At 46.4% G+C, this 17,220-nt stretch overlaps 1 protein-coding gene across 6 annotated transcripts in view; it reads right to left on the bottom strand.

Annotated features, from left to right (window-relative positions):
- Nucleotides 1-363: 363 nt before the first annotated feature.
- LOC120221571 (zinc finger protein 543-like) overlaps nt 364-17,220 on the bottom strand; it is a 45,850-nt gene continuing 28,993 nt past the window's right edge. For 3 of the 6 annotated variants that reach the window (XM_039219044.1, XM_039219043.1, XM_039219045.1), the window contains exons 2-4: nt 15,506-15,632; nt 8,193-8,288; nt 364-2,898 (exon numbers count right to left, since the gene is read on the bottom strand). In XM_039219044.1, coding sequence (XP_039074975.1) covers nt 1,079-2,898; nt 8,193-8,288; nt 15,506-15,632 — 2,043 coding nt within the window. In that variant the 3' untranslated portion in view covers nt 364-1,078. Of the gene's footprint in view, nt 2,899-5,933; nt 5,958-8,192; nt 8,685-15,505; nt 15,633-17,220 lie in introns of those variants that run through there. The other 3 variants (XM_039219046.1, XM_039219042.1, XM_039219047.1) reach the window with 3 other exon arrangements.

The following is a 17,220-nucleotide window of genomic DNA, read 5'->3' as shown; positions in this document are numbered from 1 at the left end:
TCACACAACCTTTTGTAAGAGTAAAAATGGGATTCTTTCTCTCTGCTTTTTCGAGTTATTTATTTTTTTTAGCTTAATTTAGCTATGTGTTTTATTTTGTTTTGGCTCTAATTCAACCCACAGAAAACCAGTGAGGTAGATAGTGGGAGAACCCTCTCTAGGGAGGACTGGAGAAGCTCAGGAACCACAATCAGAGGATTCATCTGAGAAGGTCACACAGCTACACTGCATCCTTGTTGCAAAGAAAAATACAGGAAAAAAAAACCCACAATAAACAAGTAGATCAAAAGCAAGTATAAGTGGATGGTTAAGTACACCTGCAAAAAAAAAACTATTTTGTTTAAAAAAAGAAAGTCATAAGAGTGTGCTACTGTGGGCCCATTCATACATCTTTATCTCCTGAAATATAAGTCTTTCATAAATCAAGTTTTCATATTTCTCATTAAGACTTATGCTTCTCAAAGGCAGGGATAATGCTGTAGAGCAAAGGCCTTCAATAAAGGTTTTCAAGGGACTGTGGGGCCCAGGAGGCACCCTGTCCTATGGGTGACAGTTGAATAAAGCCAACTTAGTGAGTGTGAAAAAAATATAAAAATAAAGGTTTTCAACACACCCTCAAGTGTCCCAACTGCCCTGACAATGGACAGCAGTAAAGGTATGTACAAAGCAAAGTGGACAAGGCTCTCTGATGTCTGAAACACCTCCCCCTCCCCAAATAAGATAAGGAACAAAAACTGCCACAGGCTTGTCACAGAAGTCTGAAAGAAACTGTGCTTCTGTTACTCTTTTATATCACCTCCTCCTTTGTTTAAATATCCCTGAGACAATTTCGCAGTGTAAACTGAGGAGAAAGATGGGGCCAACGGCTATGCTAGGTGCATGAGAATGACTGGATCACACTCCTAGATGAGTTCTCAGTTGAAGAATAAGGCTCTAGGCTGGGTGAATTTGCAGTATGACTCCTCAGATGACAACAGATCACCTGCAACGGAAGGGTTTCTCTTTGGTATGAACGATCAGATTCTGAGTAAGAGGTTTCCTCAGTGGCTACATTCAAAGTCTTTTCCCAGTGGAGCGCTTAGAGGGTGACAGAGGACTGCCCATTCATGAAGGGTCTCCCCACTTCTGTGGCACTGACACTGACAGAGTGTCTCCCAGTATGAATCCTCCGATGCTGAGTGAGGGAGGAGCTGCGACTGAAGGTCTTTCCGCACTCACTGCACTCATAGGGCTTCTCCCCAGTGTGTATGACAGAGTGTCGGATGAGGCTTGTGCTCCAGCAGAAGGATTTCCCACACTCGTCACACTCATAGGGCTTCTCTCCACTGTGAATCCGCTGGTGCCTCGTGAGCCCCGAGCGGCGGTTGAAGGCCTTCCCACACTCCATGCAGTCGTAGGGCTTCTCTCCAGCGTGGATGCTGATGTGTCGGATGAGGTCTTTCCTAGTGCTGAAGGCTTTCCCACATTGTTTGCACTCAAAAGGCTTTTCTCCAATGTGCGCCCTTTTGTGCAAAATGAAAGTGTAGCAGTAGGTGAAGGCCTTTCCACACTCACTGCATTCATAGGGCTTCTCCCCCGTGTGGATGATAGTGTGTCGAATGAGGTTTGCCCTCTGACCGAAGGATTTGCCGCATTGCATGCACTCATAGGGCTTCTCTCCACTGTGAATCCGCTGGTGTCTCGTGAGGTATGAGCGGCGGTTGAAGGCCTTCCCGCACTCCATGCACTCATAGGGCTTCTCCTCAGTGTGGATGCTGAAGTGTCGGATGAGGTCTGACCGGTTGCTAAAGGCTTTCCCACACTCTTTGCACTCATAGGGTTTTTCTCCGGTGTGGGCCCTTTTGTGCAAGATGAAAGTGGAGCAGTGGGTGAAGGCTTTTCCGCACTCACTGCACACATACGGCTTCTCCCCGGTGTGACTCCGCTGGTGCTGCTTGAGGTGTGACCGGCGGTAGAAGGCCTTCCCACACTCGAGGCACTTGTATGGCTTCTCCCCCGTGTGGATGACATAGTGCTGAATGAGGTCTGTGCTGTCGCAAAAGGCTTTCCCACATTCGTTGCATTCAAAGGGTCTCACTCCAGTGTGAATCTGCTGGTGCCATGTGAGGTGTGACCTGCGGTTGAAGGCCTTCCCGCACTCCATGCACTCAAAGGGCTTCTCTCCTGTGTGGATGATGTAGTGTCGAAGGAAGCCTGTCTTATCTCGGAAGGCTTTCCCACATTCTTTGCACACAAAGGGTTTTTCTCCAGTGTGGCTTCTGTTATGCAAGACTAAATTGGAGCGGTGGGTGAAGGCCTTTCCACACTCGCTGCACTTATAAGGCTTCTCCCCGGTGTGAATCCGCTGGTGCCTTGTGAGGTGTGACCTGCGGTTGAAGGCCTTCCCGCACTCCATGCACTCGTAGGGCCTCTCCCCGGTGTGGATCATGTGGTGCTGCAGGAGGTGTGTGCTCTTGCTAAAAGTTTTGCCGCACTCGGTGCATTCATAGGACTTCACGCCAGTGTGAACCCGCTCATGTCGAATAAGAAAGTAGTTCTTGGTAAACACCTTCCCGCATTCTGCACACTTATAGGGACGCTTTCCTTCATGAATCGAGGGATCTTTCAGTGGTAACTGTGAGTCATATTCACGGAGGGCATGTCCTGCAGGGATCAGCCCCTGTACAATCCTTGAGTGTAAACCATCATCTGTCCCTAAACCATTACGTTCGGGCTTCATGCTCTCAGGGAGCTTCTCTATCAGGGGGTCCATCCCTGGTTCCAGTAGGCCTTCCAGCGTATCTGACGGCCTACCCTGACTCCTGGCTCGCGGAGTCAGTCGCTCCTGTGGTGAGATGTCCTCAGACAAGGCAAGGTGAGAAGGGGAAGGCTCAGTGGTCTCAGGTTTTGTTTTGTCACCTGAAGGGAATACAATATACAGAAAGGCCTATTAGAGATGGCAGTACAGAAAATCAAAATTGCCATTTCAGTGGGAACAAGGAAAGGGAAACAGTGGTTCTGTGCCTGATGTGTTTTCAAATCTCTGAAACCCAGTTTGCAATTCTTCTTTTTGGACCTTCAACTCTTGAAACCTTTGAGGGGAAACCCAGAGGGAGAGGACAGATGGGGGAAAGGGTGTCTGGAAGCTAGGGACAGGGAAACAGAGTAATGTTGTGTGTGTGCCGGGTTTGCCCCAAGCAAGAACGTCTGCAGGTGCTACAAGAGGCCAGCGGAGGGGCACCTGAGGCAGCCCATGCAGCAGCCAGGAGCGGCCAAGGAGGCTTCCCGCACAGGGAGAGCTAGAAGCTGTCCGACAGAGAAAGCAGGAATGCCACTTCAGCCTCAGTTAACGGAATCAACAGAGGCAGAGTCTTCTGAGACTCAGGAAGTGCAGTGCTCCAGAGATGGGCCCGTCAGAGTGCAGCCACTGACACAGGACTGGTGTCCTCACAAGGGGAGACACAAGAGCATTTGCATCTTCTCTGTGCCATGTGAGGACACAAGAGAACGCCATCTGCAAGTGGCCAGGAAGAGGGCCCTCACCATAAACCAGATCCGTCAGCACCTGGATCTTAAACTTCCAGCCTCCAGAACCATGGATAATAAATGTTGGCAAAGCTGCCGGTCTGTGGCATTCTTGTTAGAGCAGTACAGACCGACCAGCAGCGGGTATGAGCATTGGTCTCATTCTTCAGTTCAGTGGTGTTAAAGTACGTTGTTTTCAAAAAGAAATGAATGAGCAAATTCATTAGTTAATACATCACTTAATCAGGGCATTGAATCAAGGTCATGAATCCGTGATGACAGTGTGTCATAAACCAAGGTTTAGGATTAACTGAAATTTGTACCTGAGGTCCACTGAACAAAACTTAAGGGTCATAGCAGTATTATAGTTAAGATCATGGTCTTGGGGAGAGTCTGGGTGACTCAGTCAGTTGGGCGTCCAACTTCAGCTCAGGTCATGATCTCATGGTTTGTGAGTTTGAGCCTCACGTCAGGCTCTGTGCTGATAGCTCAGAGCCTGGAGCCTGCTTCGGATTCTGTGTCTCCCTCTCTCTCTGCCCCTCCCCTGCTCATGCTTGGTCTCTTGCTCTCTCTCTCTCTCAAAAATAAGTAAAACATTAAAAAAAAAAAAGATCATGGTCTTGGACCACAGAAATCCTAGGCCCAAGTCCCACAAGGACTCAGTATTAGCTCTATGGCACCTCACAAGGCATTCAAATTCCTTCAGCCCTCATTCTGTCTTCTCTAGAATAAAGCTAAAACAAAAAGTCTGGCCTGCAGGACTCCGTGAGGATGAAGTGAAGTCCTGCATTTCCCATGTCCGCTATGTGGACCATGTTCAGTATGGTGCCAGACACTGAGCAAAACATAACCCCCATTAGCTCTGTTTATCATGTGTTAGTCACATACTATACATCTGGGACCTAATTAGGAAGCATGTCAACTGACAGTGTAAGAATGTATGTATTCACCGTGAAGAGTACTGAAGAATAAAAAGAATGATCCATGGGTCACCTGGGTGGCTCAGTTAGTTAAGTGTCTGACTTCCGCTCAGGTCATGATCTTGTTTTGTGACTTCGAGCCCCACCTTGAGGCCTCTGCTATCAGTGCAGACCCTGCTTCAGATCTGTCCTCTCTCTCTGCCCCTTCCCCACTTATGCTCTCTCTCTCGAAATAAATAAACCAAAAAAAAAAAAAAAAAAGCACGGTCCATGAGAGGCCTGATGAGCCAACATTAAAGTCGCCACCAGAGCGAGGACACAAGGAAGGTCCCGGGAGATTAAGGAAGAGACCCCAAGAGGGCCGGATGCCCACGACACAATCGGGAGAGTCTGTGCCACACTAGAAGCTCACACGGCACGGAGGCTAAGTGTCCGCTCTGGAGCCAGAACCCTTGGCTCAAGTTCTGGCTGTACCAAGTGATCAGGTGTTGCCCAAACTACTTAGCTGTTCCCCTCTCAACCTCCTGGTCGGAAACACCGAGAGACTCCTCTTCTGCCTCACAGACCACCCTGAAGTTGGAGAACAGGCCTGTAAAATGCTCGGCACAGCGCCAGCCCCTACAGGGGCACTCGGTAAACTGTGGGCCATTACCCATTATCGCGATGGTTGCTGCGGTATTTGGGAACTGGGAACAAGGTGCTGACTGTATCAAGAACATTTTCTGTGCTGTCGCACGGAGGAAACCCCCCCCCCCCCCGCAAAAGCCTCAAAGGACGAAGAGGATGATGCTGCCACTTTCATGTGTGAATGGCGGGAACATGACGGGACGGGGCGGGGGGGGGCATTCTGCAGAATTGCCTAGCAGTCTCCAGTCGAGCCAATCTGACCCGGAAACATACCAGAGTCTGTTCCTCACAGAAATCAGTGCCTATCGGCACCGAAACACATGACAAGATGTTCTCAGCAGCAGTCCGCTGAAAACAACAGGAATGCCTGTCAAGAGGGGAAGGGATAGACGAATGGCAGTTTTTCCCACAAGGAGACATTACACCGTATTGAGAGTGAAAAACAACTATATGCAACCACATGAAAAGAATCTCGCAGACATGATGATGACCAAGAGTAGACAGATATACAGACAGCACATGGTGGGCTTCAACGGTCAGAACATATCTACGCTGATGGGCTAGATAGGGGCCACCCAGCAGGTGCTGTTGAGGGCATGAGACCCTGACAAGGTGCTGGAAATCTTCCACAGCCGTCCCCCTTATCTGTGGGGGATCTGTATCAAGACCCCCGGTGAGTCCCTGAAATCGCCAGTAGTATCAATCCTATATATGCTATGTTTTGTCCCTGTACACACTACCTAAGGTTTAATTTATTCATCTGACACATAAGAAATTAACAAAAATAACTAAGAATAAAATAGAGCAATTGTAACAAACACTGGAATAAAAGTTAGACACATGTGGTCTCTATCCGGAAATAATTTATCGTACAGCACTCACCCTTCTTGGGGTTTTGTGACATGATAAAATGCCTACATGAGGGGATGAAGGGAGGTGAACGACGCAGGCGTGAGATACAGCATCAGGCTACTACTACCTTCTGCTCATACATCAGAAGGACGATCATCTGCTTTTGGACCGTAGTTGCCCGCAGGTAACTGAAACCGCAGAGAGTGAAACCGCAGATAAGGGGGCACAATGGTATATATTAGCACAGTGGTGGTTATGTGGGTTTATACATACACAAAGATTCATCAAGCTGACATCTTAAGGCTTTTGCACAACACGGCATGAGTTACACCTCATTCAAAAAGCGCAAGAAAATAATAGGAAACAGGAGGTATGGAACACAAACGTAGATGTGTCTCGCAAGGAGACAACTTTTCCAAGAAGACTGGTTATACAGGGAAAGTGGGGTTGACGCCAGTGTGCAGACACGGGAGAGGCATTAAGCCTTTTTAATTTACTTTCCCCAAGTTTGAGGCAATTGAGCACATTTTTGTGTTGAGCACAGACTGGATAAACTTGCAGAAGAGGCAGAAAAGAAGTAAAGAAACAAGTTCCCTGAAAAGGTGTGATCTGGACTCTAGTGCAGGGACTGGCCAGGGTCGAGGTCAAGGGCCCCACTGAGGGGTGAGAAGGAAAGCTGCACACAGGAGAGATTTAGATCCATGTGTAAGGGTTCAAGATCAAGCAACAGAAGAGCAGATGATTTTTAACACGAAAATAGGCGGAGACATCAGTGGAGGGCAGGCGGGGGGGTGGAGGGGAGGTGAAGGTCTGAAACAAGGTCTGAGTGGCTGGGGAAGCCAGTGTGGGGGACAGTGCAGATCAGAGGCAGCAGGCGCAGGGAGACCAGCTGGCCTTAGAAGTGTGGGGACGGGCTGCAAGTAGTAGGGGAGGCGGTGGAGACGTTCGTGTGAAACGGACAGGACGGCTGGCTGTAGGGGCTGGTGGAGACGAAGGTCTGAGGAGTGATCTGAAGTCGCACCCAGCCTTCTGACCTGCACGGGAGGCGGGAGTAGCGAGCAAAATTACGAGCTCCCTCTTAGGCACGTTGAGGTGAAGTGCCTTTCACACATTCACAGAGAGACTAGGGGCAAGGGCGAAGGCTGGGAACAGACTCTGAGGGGCTGAACAGACCAAAGGATCACCAGAGGGGAGAGCCCGGCTCTGTGGTGGCACCAGTCACCACCTGATATCCCCAGGGCCTCAGAAGCCCAAATTTGGGGAACAGAAGGTGAACTGTTACCTTGAAGTTGGAGCAAACGGGAGGGGTATGAAGATACGGAGCCAGGGCGTGCTTCTGAGTGTCTAATGGACCCTTGGAGAATGGGTGAATGGAGAAGGTGGGAAAGAGTGACATGCAGAGGACAGCTGGTTTCCATGCAGCTCAGATGGAAACTTGAACTATGATCGTTATTCACGAGGACTAAAATTGTAATGTGAGTAGCACTGACAGCTTACTCTTGCTGAACCATTCACACACTGTGGGTCAGGGCCAGTGTGAGCCAGTGTCACACACAATCTGGTTCATCCTCAAATAACCCAATGAGGTAGAGACTATGACTGCCAGCAGTTTTCAGGAACAGACTGAGTGGAGGAGACTACACTCACCAAACCACTGGCTCCTGTACTTGGACACAGCCTCACTTCCTAGCGCCAGGCACCTAAGCATGGCCATACAGAATGTGAGAAGAAATAGTGGGCACGACACCACCCTTTCTTCTGTCATTTCCTCTCTGCCAGTTGGAAGATGCCAGGACAACCCAAGTGTCTCATGTTGACGACAGGAGGTAGCTGGGTCCCTCAGTAACTGTGTGGCACACAGCTGCAGGCGGACCCACACGGTCCTTGGGTGAGAGAAGTACTTTTCATATGCTGAGCCCCCAAGGTTCTGGAATACACCTGTTAGAGCAGCTGGGTCTACAGTGGCTGAACTTATATGAAGGCACCTTGAGATGATGCACCTTTTCTGGGGCCCAAGGCTGCCATGTGTCACAGCTAGTTTTTATGTCCCCGTAGCCTGAGCCAAGAGCCTGAACTTGTCACCTAACAGGCCCCACACCTCCCCAGGAGGGCTGGACATTGTGATGGGGTGTGGGGTATGGGCACAAGGATCTCAGGTTACAAGGCTCCATGCATCCTAAGCCTCTAGAGAGGCCACGGCAGTAAAACTTCCACAAACTCCAGGGGCACTAATCACTGTGCCCGTCTGTGAGCTGCCAGGACCCCACCTAGCCAGCTGCTGGCACCTACCTGGGCAGACGCTAGGGAAGAGGCCTCTCTGCAGCGTCCATAACTCTGGGCTCTGCTCCAGTGGGTAGATCAGCTCTGGTTTGGGCAGAGAAAAGCCTGTTTGCGGAGAGAGAAAGAGGACGTGGAGATTCTTGTAAGAAAGAAATCTCGTGACCCAAATTCGGACATCAGAATTTGGAGTAGTTCTCGGATTAAAGCTGCTCCCATCCATGCAAATAAAATGATGTGACCTGGAAACCAGCGGCATAAAACACTGTCGCTGGACCCCAAAGACTGTAGGCATTAGTGGCGGCTCCACAGTCAGCACCAATTCCCTTTGATCCCCATCCTGTAGAACCTCAATGCTGTTTACACGTATCTCCTGAAGGTACTTTCTAATTAGTCTAGTCAGGGGCCTCAGCCTCCCTGTGCACCAGCCAATACCTGGTGAACTTCGCTGCCACCACAGACTAATTTCCACAAAATCTCTGGGGTGAGGCCTGGGCATGAGGAGATTTTAAACACTTCCCAGGTGATGGCACCCCACCTGGTAGGTTCATTTCACCAACAGCATCTCTGCTCATAGACTGAGGTAGGCAGGTGGCTGAGTATTCTGAGCGGAGAGAAAGGTTTATTCCAGGCTGAAAGACTTTGCATTCCAGGAATGCAAAAATGGGAACAAGGACAACAAATAGCACACAGTGACAAATACGGTACCTATGAATCCCTCTATATCCATAATCACTTGGAACAGGAGTGTTTTTTTCTGAATGCTCCAATTATAAGACAGAGGTTGTCAGAGTGGATCAAAAAATAAAACTCAACTATAGACTGCCTATAAGAAACCCATGGTAAATATAAAGACACATTTATGTTCAAAGTAAACGGATGGAGAAAAATATACAATACGTTAGCAGAATATGGTAACACTAGTTGAAAGAGAGCAAGCGTACCTATATTAATTTCAGACAGGGCAGACTTCAAAGCAAGAAAAGTTACCAGGGATTAAGAAGGCATTATGAAATGATAAACGGGTTAATTTGCCAAGAAGACATAAAATTCCTTAATCTGTACGTGTCTGTCACCAAACGTTATGAGGCAAAACCTGACAGAACGACAAGAAGGACAAGGAGAAATAGATGAATCCACTATCAAAGTTGGAGACCACACTACCCCCCTATGAGAAATGGACAGATCCTGGGCGCCTGGGTGCCTCAGCTGGTTGAGCATCCAACTCTTGGTTTCAGCTCAGATCATGATCTTGTAGGTTCGTGACTCTGAGCCCCATGTCAGGCTCTGTGTTGCCAGTGAGGAGCCTGCTTGAGATTCTCTCTCTCTTCCTTTGTGCCCTGCTGTCTCTGTCTCTCTCAAAATAAATAATAAATAAATTTTTTAAAATGGACAGATCCAATAGGCAGACAATTAGTAATGCCATAGGTGAACTGAACAATTCTATCAATTAACTGGACATAACTGACATCTATAGACTACTTCATCCCAAAACAGAATACATATTCCCCATAACAGATCGTATTCTGGGCCATAAAACACACCTTAACCAAAATTTAAAAAGAACGGAAATCATATAATGCCTGCCTTCAGACCACAAAGTAATTAACCAGAAGTTAAATAACAGAAAGATAACTGGAAAATTCCCAAATAGGTAAAGATTAAACAACCCATTTTTATTTTTAATTTTTAAAAAAAATTTTTTTTAATGTTTTATTTATTTCTAGGAGAGAGAGAGAGACAGCGTGAGCAGGGGAGGGTCAGAGAGAGAGGGAGTCACAGACTGAAACAGGCTCCAGGCTCTGAGCTGGCAGTCAGCACAGAGCCCGACGCGGGGCTCGAACCCACGAACCACGAGATCATGACCTAAGCGAAAGTCGGACGCTTAACCGACTAAGCCACCCAGGCGCCCCTAAACAACCCATTTTTAAATAACATGTGGGTCTATGAAGCAGTCTCAAGAAAGTAAAACAAAAAACAAAAAAACAAAAAACAAACAAACCAACAAAACATTTTGAACTAAATAAAAACCAAAATAGGGGGTGCCTATCTGGCTCAGTTGGAAGAGCATGTGACTCTTGATCTTGCGGTCACGAATTCGAGCCCCATTTTGGGTGTAGAGATCACTGAAAAAAAGAAAAACTTCAAAGCAAAAAACAAACATAAAAAATTTTTAAAAAGCAACTTAGCAAAATTGTAGAATTCAGCAAAGCAGTGCTAAGCAGTAAATTTATAACATAGAAATAATATTTTTTAAAAGAAACATCTAAAGTTAATTATATAAATTTCCACCTCAGGAAACTAGACAAAGAACAAATTATGTGCTCAGTAAACACTACAAAAGAAATAAGAATTAGAGCAGAAATTAATGAAATTGAAAACAGAAAACAGAGAAAATCAATAAAACCAAAATCATAAAAAAAGAGAGAGAGAAGACACAAATTACAGATCCTATGAACATTAAAAGGATATTAAAAGAATACTATCAACTACTCTATGCTCACAAATTCAATAACTGAGATGAATGCACCTATCATTTGAAAGACACAATCTGCCAAAACTCACACAAGAAAAAACAGAGAGTCCAAATAGGTTATGTCTATTAAGGAAATTGAATCAATAGTTAATAACCTTCCAAAAAACAAAATACCAGGCCCTGATGGGTTCACTGGTGACTTCTACCAAATATTGAAAGAAGAAATTGGGGTCCCTGGGTGGCTCAGTCAATTAAGCATCTCACTTCAGCTCAGGTCATGATCTCATGGTTCACGAGTTTGAGCCCAGCATCATCCTCTGTGCTGACAGCTCAGAGCCTGGAGCCTGCTTCAGATTCTGTGTCTTCCTCTCTCTCTACCTATCCCCTGGTCACATTCTGTGTCTCTCTCTCTCAAAAATAAATAAAACATTAAAATTTTTTTTTTTTTACAAATACTGAAGGAAGAATTACCAATTCCTCACAATCTCTCCCAGAGATAGCAGCAGAGGGAATATTTCCTAAGTCAATCTTTAAGGCCAGCATTACCCTAATCTCAGATAAAGACATTACAGAAAAGTATGCACAATATGTCTCATGAATATAGACGTAAAAAAAAAATCCTCCACAAAATATAACAAATCATACCCAACAGTGTATAAGAAGATTATATACCACAACCAAGCGGGATTTATCCCAGATTTGCAAACCTGATTCAAAACTTAAAAATCAATTAACATAATCCATCACATCAACAGGCTAAAGAAGAAAAACCACATATCATACTGATAATGCAGAAAAGCATTTGATAAAATCCAACATCCCTTCATTATGAAAAAAAAGAAAAACAACTCTGGTGAGCCTGTGTGGTTTAGTTACTTAAGTGTCTGACTCCTGACTTATGCTCAGGTCATGATCTCAGTGTATGGGATTGAGGCCTGCATCTGGCTCTGTGCTCACAGCACGAAGCCTGCTTGTGATTCTCTGTCCCTCTCCCCGGCTCATTCTCTCTCTCTCTCAAAATAAATAAATGAACTTAAAAAAAATACACACACAATAAAGAACTCTAAGTAAAAGAGGAATGGAGGGAAATTTGCTCAATTTGATAAAGGACATCTACAAAAATACTGGAAGTACCAAGTAATGTAACAAGACAAGAAAACGTAACAAGACAAGAGAAAGGTATACATGACTTTACCGTAAGTTCCAAAGATCCAGCAATTGCTCTCCTTGGTATTTATCCAAAAGTCCACATAAAAGCCTACACGTGGATATTTACAACAGCTTTGTAGTTAATTGCCAACATTTGGAAGCAAGTGAGACTTTCTCCTGCAGGTAAATGGATACACTGTGGTACATCTAGACAATTCAGTATTCAGCACTAAAAAGAAATGAGCTATCAAGCCATGGAAAGACACTGAGGAACCTTAAATGCACATGACTAAGTGAAAGAAGTCAATCTGAAAAGGTTGCATATTGGATAGAACACAATTATAGGACATTCTGGAAAACACAAATGGAGATAGCAAAAAGATCAGGGGTTGGTGAAGAGAAGTGGGAGAAGGGATGACCAGGCAGAGCAAAGAGGACTTTTAGCACAGTGGAAATACTCTGCAGGGTCCTACAGTGCTGGAAACCTGTCATTACACGTTTGTCCAAACCCACAGAATGCAGAACACCAGGAGTGATCCCTAACGTAAACTATGGACTTTGGGGGACTATGATGTCAGAGCAGGTTCATTGACTGTAACAATGCACCACGCTGGGAGGAGGGTTGATAATGTGAGAGGCTGTGCAGGTGTGGAGGCAGTGGGTTTAGGCGAAACCTCTCAATTTTGCTATGAACCCAAAACTGTTCTTTAAAAAGTATTTTAATTTTTTAAAAAAATTTTTAAGAGAGAGAGAGAAACAGAGCATGAGCAGGGGAGGGGCAGAGAGAGAGAGAGGAAGACACTGAATCTGAAGCAGGCTCCAGGCTTTGAGCTGTCAGCACAGAGCTCCAAGCGGTGCTTGAACCCACGAGCTGTGAGATCATGACCTGAGCTGAAGTCGGACGCTTAACCGACTGAGCCTCCCAGGCACCACTAGGAAGTCTTAAGGAGGGAGAAAAAAAAACAAAACCCAACCAGGGGTTGGATTTCAGCTCAGGTCATATCTCATGGTTTTCATGTTTGAGTCCCATAATGCGCTTCATGCTGACAGTATGCAGCCTGCTTGGGATTCTCTCTGCCTCTCTCTCTGCCCCTCACCAACTCTTCATTGGCGCACACACATTCTCTCTCTCAAAAATAAACTTAAAAAAAACCCACTAATATTTATATGATGTAACCATATCCCAAATAATTTAAATATAGTATTTTTTAAAATGTAGAATTAAATTTATGTACTAACTTAGAAAAGAAACGACATATTTAAAATATTGAGCCTTGGATTTTTATACACCAATAATGAAGCAACAGAAAGAGAAATCAAGAAACTGATCCCATTCACAATTGCACAAAAAACCATAAAATACCTAGGAATAAACCTAACCAAGGATATAAGAGATCTGTATGATGAAAACTAAAGAAAACTTATGAAGGAAATTGAAGAAGACACAAAGAAATGGAAAAACATTCCATTCTCATGGATTGGAAGAATAAATGCAGTCAAAATGTCATTACCACCCAAAGCAATCTACACACTCAATGCAATCCCAATCAAAATTGCACTAGCATACTTCTCAAAACTAGGACAAACTATCCAAAAATTTGTATGGAACCACAAAAGACCCCGAATAGCCAAAGTAACACTAAAGAATAAAATCAAAACGGGAGGTATCACCATTCCAGATTTTAGTCTCTACTACAAAGCTGTCATCATCAAGACAGTATGGTATTGGCACAAAAACAGACACATTGACCAACGGAACAGAACTGAGAACTCAGAAGTGGACCCAAAAGTATACAGCCAACTAATCTTTGACAAAGCAGGAAAGAGTATCCAATGGAAAAAAGACAGTCTCTTTAACAGATGGTGCTGGGAGAACTGGACAGCAACATGCAGAAGAATGAAACTACATCATTTTCTCACACCATACACAAAAATATACTCAAAATGGATTAAGGACCTGAACGTGAGACAGGAAACCATCAAAACCCTAGAGAAGAAAGCAGGAAACAACCTCCTTGACCTCTACCGCAGCAACTTCTTACTTGACACATTCCCAAAAGCAAAAGAATCAAGAACAAAAATGAACTATTGGGACCTCATCAAGATTAAAACCTTCTGCACAGCAAAGGAAACAATCCATAAAACTAATAGGCAACTGACAGAATGGGAAAAGATAGTTGCAAATGACATATCAGATAAAGGGTTAGTATCCAAAATCTATAAGGAACTCACCAAACTCCACAGCCGAAAAACAAACAACCCAGTGAAGAAATGGGCAGAAGATATGAACAGACATTTCCAAAGAGGACATCCAGATGGCCAACAGACGCATGAAACGATGCTTAGCATCCCTCCTCATCAGGGAAATACAAATCAAAACCACACTGAGATACCACCTCACGCCAGTCAGAGTGGCTAAAATGAGCAAATCAGAGAACTCTAGATGCTGGCGAGGATGTGGAGAAACGGGCACCCTCCTACACTGTTGGTGGGAATGTAAACTGGTACAGCCCCTCTGGAAAACAGTGTGGAGGTTCCTCAGGAAACTAACAATAGAACTCCCCTATGACCCAGCAATAGCACTGCTAGGAATTTACCCAAGGGATACAGAAATGCTGAGGCATAGGAGCACATGTACCCCAATGTTCATAGCAGCACTCTCAACAATAGCCAAAACATGGAAAGAGCCTAAGTGTCCATCAATGGACGAATGGATCAAGAAGATGTGGTTTATCTATATGATGGAATACTACATGGCAATGAGAAAAAATGAAATCTGGCCTGTGTAGCAACATGGATGGATCCTGAGGGTGTTATGTTGAGGGAAATAAGTCAGGCAGAGAAGGACAAATATCATTATGTTTGCACGTATAGGAGGATTAGGAGGAACTTAACGGAGGAACAAGGGGGAGAAGAAGGGGGGAAATGGTGGGGGAAAGGGAGGGAGGCAAATCATGAGAGACTCTTGAATGCTGAGAACAAACTGAGGACTGATGGGGGGTGGGGGGAGATGGGCATGGAGGAGGGCACTTGTAGGGATGAGCACTGGGTGTTATATGGAAACCAACTTGACAATAAACTGTTAAAAAAAATGCAGGAGAGCTTTTCACAATGACGAGATATCTTTTAAACTGAACGGATTAAGCTTTAGAGGGACGCGGGGCAGTGGCCCTATTTCCATGCTCGCCGAGGACGGCGTGTCGGGAGAATGAAACGATCGAAGAGCATACAGGGAGAGGACAGACGGAGCACGGGGCCTCACACAGCAAGGGCGACCGCTTCCTGCTGTAAAACAGCTGTGGCAGAAAAAGTCACTGTGAAAAGACAGAGACACACGCAAACCTACAGAGAGAGTCGGGACGAAAGCCCTGGAAGCCCGGGCATAATCGTGCTTCTGGAGGTTCCTGGATCAGGAACTCAAGAGGCCCAGCTGGCGTTCCTTCCTTTGGGTTCTGTGAGACACCCCATGTCCTCCCAACACACGCTTCTTTGGCTGTGACCAAAAGCAAACTATGTCCTTGCCTAACCCTCCCTCCCACACAGGAGAACAGGCAGGAAGACAGGAGTCTAGAAAATCAGTGAAGCTTGCGGAGGAGGGAGGCAGGCTACCGAGGCCTTCTCGACCGGCCGGGCCTGCAGCGTGAGAGTAGAACGGAGGAGGTGACAGGTCTCCCACACGGCAGAACGAGGGACGCCTCACCCAGGGAGACCAGGAGCCTGCAGGTCTCCAGCATCACCTCCTGGTACAGGGTCCTCTGGGCCGGCTCCAGCTGCCCCCACTCCTCTTCAGTAAAAGTGATGGCGACGTCGTCAAAGGTCAAAGGCATCTGAAAAGTCAAACAGAGGCAGCTATGTTTGCCCTGGGGCTCGTGATGGGAACCAGAACCCACCTCTCTCGATGGCAAGGCACCAGAGAGACCATACGCCCGCTGAGGGCTGAGCTCTATGCTGGCCCCAAGGACGTTGCGATCCTGCTTTGCCTCGATTACAGCAGCGCAGGAGACAGGAGCCTCCCCCGTGCGAGTCAAGGGGAGAAGGACCCGAGGTGAGGGCCTTCCTGCGGGGACTGTGAAGCACAGCATGGTAAGGGCCCTAAGATGCCAGAGGATGGAACAGAGTAATGAAAACAGCAGTAATGATGATTACAGAACAACCCCGAGATGCAGTGGTCTTCACGGAGTGCCTGCCTGTGTGGAGGCTCTACCTGTCTCCTCAAAGGGAACAAAAGTTATACTCCTGGGGTGTGAATCCTCTTAAAATCAACACTTGCCTGGCATGTGAACTTGGGAGCCCCATTTCATCTCTCCGAGCCTCAATTCCTGGATTAATACAGTAATTCTCACTGGATGGTAAGAGTTTCGAGAATTAAAGAAAAAAATATTTGTAAAAGAAACCCTGGGATGACTGGCCACAGCCTGAAGTCAGTATCATTATCACCTTCATGCCAGTCATCAGGGTCCAAAGTTTACACACGGTATGAGAAGAGGCAGGATTTGAACCGAGGTCCCTCTGGTCTAGGGTCTAATTGCATAATCTTGACACTCCTCCATTAGCAAAGGAGTTAATGAAGACGTGAAGCATTTCACATAAATATCCCAGTCACGTTATTTCAGCCAACATCAAACATAAGTTGGTGGATGTGGGCAGAGGAGCGAACTCATCATCAGCCACCTTCCTGGACAGCCACCTGCGGTGGTGGCAACTGCCTGGGAAGTGGCCAGGCCTGGATCAGGTGCCACTGCCTTCTGCTCCTCAGACTGCAGGGAGAATCCACAATGAGCCACTAGTTCTTTTTCCTTCTGGAGTCTTTTTTTCGTTCCTCTGGTGACTCTGCCGAAACTCAAACCCGCCTACCTGGGTCTTCACAGCACTTATCCCTGAGGAAAGAGTACTTCAGGCCCAGAGAACGGAAGCTGCTGAGGACAATGCAGGCTGCGGCCACGACAACAACCTTTGATTTGCCACAGTGTCTGTCCCGGCAGAGTGTATGATTCAGCAAATGACCAGAGTCTGGCCCTCCCAGCATGTCTCAGCAGATGGGGAGGGGAGGCCCTGGAAATCACACAGGTCCCCTGGGGACTCCTGAAATAAACAATATTCTTTTTGTCCACACACTTCCACCTGCTCAAATGGCACATCCCCATCTCCCACCCAAGACTGTCTACTCCAAGGAAGCCTGCTTGGCTTGCGATGTTTTGGGGTCACCGCCAGGTATCCCTATCTGCTTTTTGCAGAGAAGAGGGTACAAATACAGGCTGTGGTGGCCAACACACTGGTTGTTTCTGCTACTTAAGAGCTGGAGTGAGGGGCGCCTGGGGGCTTGCTGGTTGAGCGTCTGACCGGCTCAGGTCATGATCTCAGTTTGTGAGTTTCAGCCCTGCATTGGGCTTGCTGTCGTCAGCATGAGCTCACTTC

This window comes from Hyaena hyaena, unplaced genomic scaffold (genome assembly GCF_003009895.1).
Source record: "Hyaena hyaena isolate Hyena2069 unplaced genomic scaffold, ASM300989v1 scaffold_787, whole genome shotgun sequence".
In the NCBI taxonomy this organism is placed as follows: Eukaryota; Metazoa; Chordata; class Mammalia; order Carnivora; family Hyaenidae; genus Hyaena; species Hyaena hyaena.
Note: the sequence above shows the minus strand (reverse complement) of the source record. Positions and strands in the feature narration are given on the sequence as shown.